At 38.6% G+C, this 15116-nt stretch overlaps 1 protein-coding gene across 1 annotated transcript in view; it reads right to left on the bottom strand.

Moving 5' to 3' along the window:
- The window catches only part of LOC150107087 (telomerase-binding protein EST1A-like), a 330605-nt gene that overhangs the window by 241920 nt on the left and 73569 nt on the right, over positions 1–15116 (bottom strand). The window contains exon 5 of the mRNA XM_090390990.1: positions 4640–4857. Within this exon, the coding sequence (XP_090247116.1) occupies positions 4640–4857 (218 nt within the window). The remainder of the gene's footprint in view (positions 1–4639; positions 4858–15116) is intronic.

Genomic DNA, 15116 nt, shown 5'->3' with positions numbered 1-15116 from the left:
AGAAAAAATAAATGAATAACATCTGGCAAAGAAGTACACACACATACTAACATTATAGACACCCAGCTAAACTCTACCATGTGCACAATTAGTGGGACAGTGAGAAACACCCCTCTCTCCTGGTTGACTGTTCTATCTAACATTGCTCCACCACACATACGGAGAAGACAAGCCTCGATTAAGAAATTTAATAAAGCAATGGGCAACCCACTCCTGCCCCTACACCAAACTCTCATAAACCCACCTAGTCATTGCCTCAAATCTAGAAAGCCTCTCTGGTCCATGGACGAACTCTCTTCAGCTGCGCTGCCATCAATATCTGACATATGGAGAGAATACTGGTCCAACAATCTCCCAACAAACGGCTTCCTGGTAGAAGATCCCTGTGCTCTGCAGTCTGGTTTTGATCTTCCTAGGAAGATTTGGTCATCAATAAACAGGATCAGAACTAGTCAGGGCAGATATGGCTACCTTCTACATAAATGGGGGCTGTCAGATCACCCTCATTGTGATTGTTCTCCCACGGCTCAGACGATTACTCATATTGTGTACGACTGCCCAAGGCGCCAATTTCACGGTGGTGGCCTACAGGACAACCACAAGGGTGACGGATGAGGCCTTGAATTGGCTTTCCAGCCTGGACCTTGACCTGTAGCTGGTATGATGGTGGCGGTGGTTATGGAGGAAACAGAAAATCACGGTCCCGTCTCACTACGAAGACGTTATTCTCGTAGTCACTCACATAGTCCTCGTCATAGTATCAGCAGACCTCCTCCTCATGTTAGAAGATGATGATGATTAAACCTCGAATACAGCTACATTTATGTTGTGAAGTGTTGTGAGAACATGCAGCCTTGTCATACTTATTGCAGCAGGATGATAATTGTCCCTGGCTTCATTATGACAAGTTACTTTTGCTTTATTTTAAAAAAAAGGAAAGACTTAGAAAGCAGGTTGTGCCTTTTATGTAATGAACTTTTATATGTTAAGATTTTCATCATTTGTTTCTGGAAATTGTGATTGTACCTTTCACTTACCAGTTTCATGTAGCCATAAGCATAAATAAATAAAAGTGTTTGCATATTTTGAAAAAACTTTTGATCCTTGTTATCAGTCAGATATAATAAAGAGCATAAAACAACAAGCCATTCCAGCAAAGTATATCAGATTTAAAAACCATATATTAGAACTCAAAAGCCAGTATAAAGTCAGACCATCAGGGAAAGGAATTCGAACAGAAAGAGTAGTGAGGCAGGAAGATATGATATCACTCAAATTGTTTACTGCTACATTAGAAGTCTTTAGGAATGTTGCATAGGAAAACTACAAAATTACTATCTACTGAAGAATTCCCAATAATTTACCTTTTGCAGGTGATACTGTTCTGTTAGCAAAAAATAAAGAAAATGTTAAATGACCTTGACAGAGAAAGTGGGGGGGGGTTATAAATTAAAACAAAATATGACATATTCAGATCAAAGTGCTGAAACTAGTAGATAATCTTAACTGTGGATGACTATACTTACCTTGGACAATTATTAATGGAGGGGGGGGGGGATAGAAGATTTGCACAAGGAAAAAACAATGACTGTATAAAGTGCTTGTTTCTTCTTTGTGTGAAAAAAAACAACAAGCACTTTGGATGTATAATCTTGATCCCTTTCCACTCTTTTGAGACTCTACCAATCTTAGACTTAACACGTTCGCTGCCAACTAAGAGTATACTCGTAGTTGGTAAACTAGCCACACAAGCCAGCTACGAGTATACTCGTATGACACTTACCGCCGGCAACGAGATTACTGTACTGACCTTGAAGAAGTGAAAATGCTTGGCTTGTGGAGCTAGCATCAAACTGTGTATTCTCATAGATGGTATATGCTCTGCACAAGCCAACTACGAGTATACTCGTATGACGCTTACCGCCAGCAACGAGATTACCGTACTGACCTTGAAGAAGTGAAATTGCTCGGCGTATGGGAACAGACTATGCCAAAGTAGCATGGCAGCGAACGTGTTAAACAACCTGGTTAGGTGTATTGCCATTTTGCTAGCATAACATGAATTCACAGTAAGATTTCTTAATGCCCTAGACATTTCCAGTTCATCTAATTGTATCTAATTGACAACTTGTATCACTGTGTACCTGCCCCATGGAGAAAAGTACAACAGATCACCTCATCCTTACAGTTTGCATATCTGACAGGCACAAAAAAACTGTAATGTATGCTTTCCAGAGAAACCAAAGCTATGTAGAAGGGAAAAGACTTTTTTTGCTTTCAGTTTATATATGTAATTGATAATTAAGAATAATTCTATATTTCTTTGTATTTTTAAATTTCTAAAGGTGTGGGTAATTATATTTTAATCTGCATTAATCAGATATGAACAATATGCATTAACACATCATGTGAATACAAATCAATCTCTTACAGAAACTCTGGATTTACTGGAAATTACTGGATTTGTACTTGGTATTATGGGTGGTGCAATGGTAGTGAAAGAATTGCATGTCATCGTATAAACTCTAGTTATGTACGTGTGCATTTATAAAGAGCTTTAGTTTAAAAAAAAAAAAAATGGGGAGGAGGAAGGGAAGGGATTTGTGAATAAATACTGGAGCGTATAAACTCCCCCTTCACACACCACCACTGCACTGCAATAGCACAAGCAAAACAAAGTAAAAATTTTACTGTGGCAGGAAATACAGTAAAATATCAAAAAACACTTCAAAACAATGGATAAGGCAGATTTTTTCTAAGAATTTTCAATGACCTCACATCTGTTCTTTCTATTCTTTAACTCCAAAAAATAAAAAACTTGTGTTCAGAGTTAATTTCCAAGAAATCTAAGAAAAGTGTAGCTAAAACTAGCTTGGGGCTCCCACTGGCTACAGAGCATGTCCCCTAGGTGGCAGATAGGGAGAAACCCTGACTACCATCTGTTGGATATCAGGGCAGATCTGAATATATTGAATAAAGAGCAGTGGACCAGTGGTTTTGGAACTGGTGATCCCATGTGAAAATATTGCCATCCACCAAACTGCAGTGGACCAGCGTGGTGAATTATGGCCCAACTTTCCAAGATGAATCAAACAGAAAAATGGCCCACCTTCCCTGGAGGCCAGATTGTCACTACCTATGGCAGCAGGCAGTTAAACATGAAGGCAGAGGGTGCTAAGAATCCCCAGGTAACCAGATCACACTGTCATTGGAATTATTATTATTATTATTATTATTATTTTTTATTTTATTTTATTTTTTTTTTTTTTTTTTGCATTTGAGAATTCTTGAGGAAGGCTGTTCCAGATAACAGAGGTGGATGGAATAAAAGATGAACAAAAGCAGGTTCATGTTTGAAAGGGGAGGAATGATAATTGTCAATTCACTGGAGAAGAGACCATGGAAGTACCTGTAGATGATGAAACACTGCACCTGTGAGATAGAGGTTGAAGAGTGGGATCATCTATGACCTAATTGCACAACTCTGGATGGCAATACGGATTTTATGGGAAGTTTTAGGGTGCACCACCACCACAAAAAACAGATTTGGGATTTATATATAGTGAAGAGTTGGTAAGGTGTAAAATAGGCTCTTGAACAGAAAGAATGTCTAGTTTCTTGGATGCTGAGGAGAGTATTGATGTGATGTGTTTATGCCAGGAAAGACTGGAGGTAAATGTTAGTCCAAGCAAAGAGATCTGGTCTTGTCTGGTAATTTGTGTATTACTGAGGATAAGGATAAGCAAGCTGGGATCTCTTTTGCAAGAAACAGCAAGACTGTTTTGATAGATCTATCTTAATAAACACTGATGTACCATGTAGATCAATGTTTTAAGATACTAGTAGATAATCTTGCGGCTCTAGTGGTGGGATGTCAGAGTGCAAGATTAGAAGATTACCAGAAAAACCTGAGGTAAAAGGGTAGTATAAAGAATTTTGAGGCTTCATGAAAAATCTGCATTTCCAAACCTAATGCTGTATTAGAGACTTTATTTAAGACTGAAATATATAAGAAATGTGATATTACAGTATTTTGAATTTTCTTCTATAGGTGGCAGTAAAAAATAATGTATCTGACATGAAAGGAGCAATGACTCTAATTAAGTCATCAAAAATAAATTAAACATATAATGCTTGATTTATTTTTGATGACTGAATTGAAAGGAAATAGGAATGGAAATTATCCAATAACATAAACAGCAATATTCAGCACCAGTGTGTGTGCGCGCACACAAGTGTGTATACACACTGCAAGCTCAACGAATTGAGTGATAATTTGAATACACACGAAAGCAAATAAGGAACATTGTTAAATTTAAAAAAAAAAAAAAAACAGTTGTAGAAAATATAAGCAAAATATATAGGTTACAGCATTTCATTATACTAATACACACAACATAAGCAAGTGTAAATGCAACACATTCATTTAATTCCTGCTCAATTAGCCTCCCAATTCCTAGGTATGCTGTCTGATATTTCAAACATTACTATTACTGCATAATATTACTACACTAATGAATATACTAAGCAAAATCTCCAACATTTTCCATTAGTTGTCAGAAATATATAGTAACCAAGCTATATGAAGATTTGGGAATCACAAAAGTCTTTCCAAATCAATAATTTCCTTAGAGCTCACCTTCTGGCCTTTCCATAATTTGTTGTACCGTTGGCTTGTTCACGATAACGAGCAAGGTCACCTAAGTAAATAAATATTTTTTGTGAGCTTATTAAAACAAGTCTAAGAGATTCAGCTATTCCTTGAGGTCGTACTCCTTCAGTGTCTAACAGATGAGAAAAGTTGAACCCAAATGTTTCCTGTTGCTTTTCTAATAGATTCTCATAAAAGACAGTTCCCTAGAAAAATAAACAATGAGCAAAAACCCATAATAAATTGCAATTGTAAAGTACATGTTCATAATTTATTTCAAAATTTCACAATAGATATTTCATCACTAAGTAGCCTACTAAAGTTTTCTGAATTATCTTTCATAAGACTAAATATCTTTTCCAAGAATCAAAATACTTATAACACAATCATGTAGACAATTATTTGAAGAGATAAATATGTCAATTCAAATGAGGAGGAAACAGAACACAGAAATATACAGAATGCCTATGAAATTATAATTTTTTTTATTGGAGGGGGTGGATCATTGTACCTGTGTATTTCCTATCACTAGAAGTTATATGAAGAGAAAAAGTTATTTCTGCATGCACATTGTACATGTTACATGTATTTATATACATTTTAATGTTTTTTATATTTTTACTGTTTATATTTTACATGTATAGAATCTCAACTTTGTTACTAATACCACTTAACTAAATATTTAATGAATAGTAATACAATTCATTAATAATTGTATAACAATTATCATTAAGGGATCTCCAGGGAGTCAAGAACTCATCGTGAATGAATCTGAGAACATATCTGTCCTCAGATTCATTCACGGTACTTGCACACACAACATCTAAGAGTAATCCATTCCAATCATGCACTACTCTATGAGGGAAAATCTAGCCCTAATCTCCTTCTTGATAGCATTTATTTCCAACTTCCATGGATGCCCTCGCATCCTTTCCTCACACTCCAAAAAACGAAAAATTCCATCTACTGAAATTCTGTGTAATCCTTTCAGAAGTTTGTTAGTCTCAATCATATTCCCCCCCCCCTTTCACCTGTTCTAGTATCTGCAGTCTACAAATTCTCAATCTGTTTCCATAATCAGTATTCCAAAATCCTGATATCATTTTTGATACTCTCTAAAATATATCAGAATTACCACAGAAACCAGGAGACCAGACCTGCGCACAATAGTCCAAGTGAAGTCTTATTAAGGTCTTTGTAAAGAGGCAAAATAACTTATTTTTTTACATGTCAGGATTTTCAGCGCTGCCATTATTCTCTGAGTTGTATTCACAATTTCTACCACATGACTCTTGAACTTCAACTTCCTGTCTAATGAAACTAAGATCCCTAGCCAGATCAGTTTCTTCTAGAATAATCCCACCAATATAATATGACATTGGATATCTGAGCACACCAAGGTGCATGACTTTACATTCATTAACATTGAAATGATGACCATTTTCATATGCAGACATTTCCAGCCTATTCAAATCATTCTGCAAGTACTGCATGTCAGCAGCACTCCTGATTACCCTACCTATCTTTCCATCATCACAATAGCTGTATATCACATGTCAAATCCTTCCCAATGTCATTAATGTACAGAATGAATAGCAATTGACCAAGGACTGATCCATGAGGAACACCACTGGTTAACTTGAATCTTGCAGATGCTCCCTACATTGATAGATTGAGAGCCTGTGGATTGCAGAGGTTGGTTGACAGGCGGAGAAGAAGGGATATGATAGAAACATTTAAATTACTAAAAGGTTTCTATAAGATTGATGCAGGGGAAATGTTTCAGCTGTGTGATAGTGATGGAAGAACAGGAGGTCATTCTTGGAAATTAAGGAAAAGTGTGGTTAACAAGGGTGTGAGAACAAGGTTTTTTGCCTGGAGGGTGGTGAACGAGTGAAATGCATTGCCTGTCTCAGTTGTGAGTTCTTCGTCTGTAAATGAATTCAAGAAGAGATATGACAGATATTGTTTTATTAGTTTGGGTCTCCCACGATGAGTCTACTGACTCCATGGAGATACCCGTAATAATAATAATCAATACCTGATAAAGATGCAAAATGACTTCCTTATGTTTACATGTCAAGGTTCATTTGAGCATCACAATTATCCTCTGAGTTCTATTTGCAATCGTTGCTATATGTCCCTTGAACTACAACTTCTTATTTACTAAAAGTTCAAGATTTTTCCTAGCTTCAATCACTTTCTTTTAGCAAAATTTCACCAATACAATATGATATTGGATATCTCATCACATCAAAAGTGCATGCCTTTACATTTACTGCATTGAAATAGCAGTAATTTTCACATGCCTACAATTTCAACCAATTCAAATCATTCTGGAAGTACTTAATATCAGTTGCATTTCTGATTATCCTGATTATCTTTGCATCATCAGCAAATAGCTGTATGTTTCCTTTCCCAATGTCATTAACATATATGGCGGACTGATGTTATTAACATACTTAATAACATCAGTCCGCCATACGTCGTTGGTGAATAAGCTACTCCAAACTTGTGCTCCAGGTGTTTACCGTTATTGCGAGTGTTTTTTTTCATCGAAATTAACAATCAAACGGAAACCATAACAGCAGGTGCTGAGCAGCAGAATACTCCAGTACAACCTGTAAGTACTTATAGTGTATTAAATCAGCTATCCTTCCAATTCAAAATCAGCCATGTGTAAGCGCTCACGATGCCTACTGTACATAACAAAGATTGCGGTATCAAAAGCCAATGGTGAACGAGTACCACGTGTCGTGCCAGCACAGTGCCATCGATCACTGCCGACAAACCTATTATATGCCGCAGCTGCAAAACTGGTGTCACAGATAGAAAAAAGGGCATATTCTGCAAGTTCTATTGCCACTGGCTGCACGTTCCCTGCGCATGAAAATAGACGAAGCAGTGCAAAAGCTACTTTTCGAACTTAACCAGTTCGTTCTTCTGTTCGCTGAGCCTCCCTTCGGTAAAACAACTTCTGAACATAGGTAAACATGTCGAAAACCTCGAACAGCACATCAATGCTTTAAATGAAACTTTTACCTCCAAAATACGTGCAGTTGAAGCTAAGCTAGAATTGAAAACCAGTGCAACGCAGTGTATTAAATCAGCTATCCTTCCAATTCAAAATCAGCCATGTGTAAGCGCTCACGATGCCTACTGTACGTAACAAAGATTGCGGTATCAAAAGCCAATGGTGAACGAGTACCACGTGTCGTGCCAGCACAGTGCCATCGATCACTGCCGACAAACCTATTATGTGCTGCAGCTGCAAAACTGGTGTCACAGATAGAAAAAAGGGCATATTCTGCAAGTTCTATTGCCACTGGCTGCACGTTCCCTGCGCATGAAAATAGACGAAGCAGTGCAAAAGCTACTTTTCGAACTTAACCAGTTCGTTCTTCTGTTCGCTGAGCCTCCCTTCGGTAAAACAACTTCTGAACATAGGTAAACATGTCGAAAACCTCGAACAGCACATCAATGCTTTAAATGAAACTTTTACCTCCAAAATACGTGCAGTTGAAGCTAAGCTAGAACAAATTGAAAACCAGCGCAACGCAAGCTCTACTTCATCAGTGAATGAACTTCGCGATCTAATTGCATCAACAGTAAACGACTTGATGGAGGCTAAACACAAAAAAACTTGACGCATCATTTTGAACTTCCCAGCAGAAAACGGAAAATCATTACAAGAAGACATCAACAAACTAGTTGAAGAATGCAACATCGATCCTAAGAATATCGGCAGGAGCCATCGTTTCGGGCCTATAAATAAAAGGATGGAACGAACTTTCCGCGCCTAGTAAAAGTGACTTGCGACACACCGACAAGCACATCAAAAATAATAACAGCGATCACAACAAGTTCAAAGACACCTGTCCCCAATCGTGCATACGTGCACAACCAGACTTATCATTTACACCAAGGGAACAAAGACACCAGTTTCGAAGACAACTCGAAGCAAAACATCAAAATGGTGACAACAGTTGGACCATCGACTACAGACAAGATAAACTGGTGAAAAAACAAAGTGATGCCACTAGCAGCCACCATGGATACCAGCATGCAGGCACAGCATAAGAAATGTGCAAGACCCATTCGGTCCAACATATGACACAAAATCCTACACATCCACTTCACCAACATCCATGGCTACCAAACCCCACCTACTCTTCCTGGCAGAAACTCAAATCTCACCTCCTTCCAAACTACTCACTCTTTAACAACTTTCGTCCTAAGGGTGGTGTTTGCACATACATCCGCACTGACATACCTTGCCAGAGAGCACCCAACTTTGACCTTCTTTGGTTGAAAATATCCCTTCCCCACTCAGTCCAATTCATCTGCTGTCTCTATCACTCCCCCAACACAACCAACCATCCTGAGCTCTTTAATTTTCTCTCCCTAAAAATCGACTTTCTCCAATCCCACTTTCCCAACAGCGAAATCATCTTCCTAGGAGATTTTAACTTCCACAACACTAGCTGTCTTTCTTCCTCCAGTTATACAGATCTTGCAGGCCGAGATGCTGAAACATTTGCCATCACTAACAACCTTACAGAACTTGTCCAGATGCCAACCAGAATACCAGATAACCCAAACCACTCCCAAAACACCCTAGATCTCTTCCTCACCAATGACCCTTCTAAATACACAGCGAAAGTAGTGAGCCCCCCCCCTGAGAAATTCTGACCACAACCTAGTGCTCAACTCCTCCCCCATGCAACAACGTTTACACAGACACCCCCATACAAGAGTAGTTTGGCACTATAACAGTGCCAAGTGGGACAGCCTCTGCAACTTCTATGCCACATTCCCATGGTCGGACTATTGCTTCCGGCCTTCCGACCCAAACATATGCACCAAGCTTATTACCCAAGTAATCCTCACCAGCATGAATACAGACATTCCACACAGCACTCTGAACTGACATTCCCTAACAAAACCCTGGTTCTCCAAAAGATGTGCCAAGGCTGTACAGATGAAAGACCAGACATACCACAACTGGCTGAAATCAAGAACCTCATCCTCCATCAAAGCTTACACCAAAGCCCGTAATAGATGCAAAACAACAATCAACGCTTCCAAAACAGAGTTTGAAAGAGCAAAAAGCAGGAAACTAGCAACCTGTCCAAACGGCAGCCGAGCCTTTTGGTCTCTCACCAAAGCAATTGGCCGTAACTTCTCCAACACTATTCCCACCCCTATCATACCCAGATGACTCGACTGCATCATCACCCACAGAAAAAGCCAATCTTCTGCCTTCATACTTTGCTTCAAATGCATGCATAACTGACGATGGTAAATGTCCTCCCATTCCAGACACCCAACATACAATGCCCCCTATATCCTTTTGCCAAGATGAGATCAGAAAAATACTGTCCAAATTAGACACAAAAAAGTCTCCTGGCATGGCAATACCCCAATTGTTCTGAAAGTTTGTGCTCCAGAACTGACCCCTATCCTATGTCACCTATATACTCTCTTACTCCACTGGAATCTATCCCACAAACTGGAAATTGGTCTATATTCCACCGATTCCCAAGAAGGTAATTGGATGGCAGTGCCATCCAATTACCTTTTTTTCACTTACCTCAGTCCTGTCAAAAGTAATAGAAAAAATCATCAATTCCTTACACTATCTTGAAGACACTCACCAAATAAATGACCACCAGTATGGATTCCGCCACTGCCGATCAACAGGAGATCTACTCACATACGTCACCCATCTCTGGACAAATGTTATGGAGAGGTTTGGCAAATCCAGTGGTTGTACTAGATATCTCCAAAGCCTTTGATCGGGTGTGGCACAAAGGCCTACTAGGCAAACTACCATCATTCGATCTGACCCAGGACTTTTGTAGTTGGATTTCCAGCTTTCTGTCTGGATGCACACTATGATGGTGGATGGTTCCCTATCCTCTCACCATTCAATTAATGCTGGGGTCCCACAGGGTTCTGTTCTCTCACCAACCCTCTTCCTGCTATATATCAATGACCTACTGCAATTGACCTCCAACCCAATACACAGTTTTTTGTGGATGACAGCACACTTCACTCCTCGCATTTGATAAGCCTTACCCTTTACAATTCACCTCAACCTACAGAACATCAACCACCACCACCCTCAACTCTGATCTCCAAGCCATCCTACAATGGGGTTCAGATAACCTCATCAATTTCAATGCCAATAAAACCAAGTTCTGTACTATTTCCCATAAAAAAGAACCATTTTTTCCCAGCATCCTTTTTGATGATACCTAAATTTCCAGACAGTCTGAGATCTCGCTTCTTGGAATCACCCTCACATCAAACCTCTCCTGGCATAAACATATCACAACCATTGCATCCTCAGCCTCAAAAAAAAACTAGGATTTCTCTTTCGCTCAAGTTTACTTCACCCCCAAACAGCTACTAACGTTATACAAATCACAAATCTGTCCAGCTATTGAATACTGCTCCCACATATGAGGTGGGGCCCCTAAAAGCTCTCTCAAAATACTCAACTCAATACAGAGGAGAGCAATTAGACTTATCAATGATCCATCCCTTACCAACTCTCTCCCCCACTTTCTCTGCAGTATGTATATTCTACAAATATTCCATGAGAGCTCACCCGAAATAACATCAATAATTCCTCCACTCAGTACAAAGTTCATTGGAACACGTGCAGCTGCTGCACAACATCCGTTCACAGTACACCTAGAAACAAACAGAACTTTTCCTCTTCCTTCATCCCTGCAACTGCTGCACTGTGGAACAGTCTCCCACCTGCTGTGTTTCCCAAGGAATACAATTTAAAGTCATTCAAATCAAATGTAAACAAAATCTTTTCCCAACCCACTACCCATACACAGTACTAATGTACTATAGGTTGAATAACCAACCTCCTGTGTATGGGCCCAACATAAAAAAAAAAAAAAAAATGAACCAAGAACTGATTCTTGTGTTACACCACTGGCTACCTTAAATCTTGCAGACTCACACCCCCCATATAACACTTTTTTCAGCTATCCATGCTTAATATTTTATAATCCAATTCCATATTCTCAAATTTAAATAACAGTCTTCCACGATGTATTCTGTCAAAAGCCTTAGCAAAATCGAACAGTATCATGGTGTGCCCATTCCTCTTGTCTAACTAAAGGGTTACATTATTATAGAATATGAACAAGCTGCTCAAACATGAATTTCCCTTAGTAAATCCATGCTATCCACTACAAAGTAATATAGATTGTCAACCCATGTATCTGAATACAAGTCCTAAACAATTTTTCTAAAATCTTCACCACCACTCCAGAGATACTTGATAGGTCAATAGTGTTTGATAAATCAGTCTCTGCACAACCTTTGTGCATTGAAATTTCCATAGATTCTTTCTAGTGCAGTGGAAACCTCCTTGTTCTGAACAGCCAAATAAAATAGCTGAACAGTATTTTAGCATCCCTGCTGATATCCGATCATCTCTTATTACTGAATTCTTATTCAGTTTGTGCAACAGCTATAGTACCTCCTCATACATCTGAGTTTCTTCATCCAATGAATAGGTAGCAGTGAGTACAACGTTGCTATCCCACGTTAATAGCTTTAAGCAAAATGGACACTCATTAGTTAAACATTCTCTTCTGCATCTGCTACCTACATACCATCTGTATTTACTAGTTATTCTTTCGTATTCATTCCTTCTGTTACTTGCAGCACAATGACAGAATTCTTTTGGGTTATCTTTAGCTTACAGAGGCAATTTCTTTTTGTACTCAGACTTTGCTTTCCACAGAACAGACATATCTCTCTAGCCTGCCTCTTATATAATTTTTTTTTATAATTGACATCATCCTTATGCACAAGGTATTCCATTCACATAATCATTTTCTTATGAATTTCTTGAATAATAAGATTACGCATCCATTATTGTAGATGATCTTGAAGCTTTATGTTTGAGCATGGCAATTATGATGAGTAGAGAGTGCTATCATCAGCAGAACTGTGAATAGGCTTTTAGGTCAGTGAGAGCAGATCATCTATATAAATACATATATATACAGGCAGTCTCCAGTTTACAGACGACCCCACTTATGGCATTCCATACTTATGAACAAGCTCTCAGGACTCCCAATAAGGATAATTAATGATTAAATAAATAATTCATAAACTAGTTTCTTTTGCACATGTAAACAAACCTGCACTTCGCTGCATTATTAAAGCAGCTCTTCCTGTTATTTGGAAGTCAAATTTAAGGGGATGGGTCACACTTGCCATGTCTGAAGATTGGTTTTTGAACTGTTTTATTCCTGCTGCAGAACATTATTGTTCAGAAAAGAAAATTCCCTTCAAAATTCTGTTTGTGCTGGACAATGCTCCTTTATTATCCTGGAGACATCCAACATCTTTAGATGACGAAGATGAAAAGCCAAACGGCTATTTTTTTCTGGCAAGGTTGATATAAGTTAAGGGGATAAAAATCCCTTATTGTTTTTCAGCCAGTAAGCGAAACTAAGATCGAAAACTACGATCTGTAACGTTTCATGCCGACGAACTGTCAGCGTATCCAAGCGTAAGTGACCACTTGGTAGTGCCACACCACGGCAACTCGTTGCAAAGGTGGAGCAAGTTCCCTCACTGTTCTTGATATTTTCTCATAATGTAAAACACACAGCTCTTAAGAGATTTAGTACTGTTTTACATTATGAGGAGAGGTCACTACCCAGACCGGTTTCAACCTTTTTTTAGTTCGTCGGCATGAAACGTTACAGATCGTAGTTTTCGAACTTAGTTTCGCTTACTGGCTGAAAAACAATAAGGGATTTTTATCCCCTTAACTTATATCAACCTCGCCAGAAAAAAATAGCCGTTTGGCTTTTCATCTTAGTTATACTATGATATAATATAATATAGTGACACACCTTTCGGGCAATCGTATAGCAAAAGTATGTAAGTTTTCTTCACTTAAACTCTGATATTCCAGGTCTAGCTACTCACTGATGAGACCTCAAAAAAGGTTGAAACCGGTCTGGGTAGTGACCTCTCCTCATAATGTAAAACAGTACTACATCTCTTAAGAGCTGTGTGTTTTACATTATGAGAAAATATCAAGAACAGTGAGGGAGCTTGCTCCACCTTTGCAACAAGTTGCCGTGGGGTGGCACTGCCAAGTGGTCACTTACGCTTGGATACGCTGACAGTTCGTCGGCATGAAACATTATAGATCGTAGTTTTCGATCTTAGTTTCGCTTACTGGCTGAAAAACAATAAGGGATTTTTATCCCCTTAACTTATATCTTTAGATGACCTTCACCCTAATGTAAAGGTTGTATTTTTACCACCCAATACTCCATCATTACTACAGTCAATGGACCAGGCAGTTATTTCTGCAATTAAGGCTTATTACTTATGGCATACATTCCTGCAAGCAGTCAGGGCTACAGAAGATGTCATGTCACTGAGAGAGTTCCGGAAGAATTATAACATCCATGATGCCATCAAAAATATTGCTGATTCTTGGGAGGAAGTGAAGCAATCAACAATTAAATGGATGTGAAACATGTCCTCAATTCTGTGATGATTTTCGTGGCTTCACAGAAGACATCGGCAAATCCAGAAAAGCTGTGGTGGATGTGGCAATGCACTGCAAACGGACATCAATGAAAATGATGTCATTGACGTAATTACTAGAATCCCACTCACAAGAATTAACCAATGAAGACCTTACGGAGATAGAGAAGCAGCGGATAGAAACACAAGAACACGAAGAATCAGAAGATCCAGAGCCAAGAAAGTTTATGACATAAGAATTAGTTGAAGTCTTTCATCTCATTGAAGCAGGATTTGCTAAGCTTGAGGAGTGAGATCCTAACATTGAGCAGTTTATAAAGGTTTACCGCAGTTAGTGAGAACATCAGCTGCTTCAAGGCCATTTATGATGAAAAAAAGAAAAGAGCTGTGCAAACAACCCTAGATACCTTTTTCAGGAAACTGACTTCAGTGATAAGTTGCCCTCTTCCAGTAACAGAAACAAATTCTGATTCACCATCTCCATCTTCCAATTAATGTTAGCCTACTTTCTTGCCTCAGAAATGCCCCTTCCAGTAAGCAAGACATTGATGCAACCTTTAATATTCATTTTTGATTTTTCTCCTGTCTCCTATTCAAACTTTTTGTATGAGTTTGTTTTTATGTTCTGTTTGTTTGAATTAAAACAAAGAGCCCAATTGTTTCTGTAACTTATTATTACAATAGGGGTATTATTATTATTACAGTATTACTATTGCCACATATGAGCCATATTAGTATTGTTATTATTACCGTATGTTCATTGTTCATCAGGGATCTGAGTTGCATACAAATCTGACTTAAAGACATTCTCAGGAAAGTATCTCGTCTGTAACCCGGGGACTGCCTGTATACATAAGCAAGATTAGTCAAATAACACAGCCCTGAGAAAATCAGCATTAATAAGAAAGTCTGA

The sequence above is a fragment of the Typopeltis vanoorti genome, chromosome 4, assembly GCF_054136105.1.
Source record: "Typopeltis vanoorti isolate ZY-2024b chromosome 4, IOZ_Tvanoo_1.0, whole genome shotgun sequence".
NCBI lineage: Eukaryota > Metazoa > Arthropoda > Arachnida > Uropygi > Thelyphonidae > Typopeltis > Typopeltis vanoorti.
The sequence above is the reverse complement of the archived record's forward strand: the minus strand, read 5'-3'. Positions and strand labels throughout refer to the sequence as shown.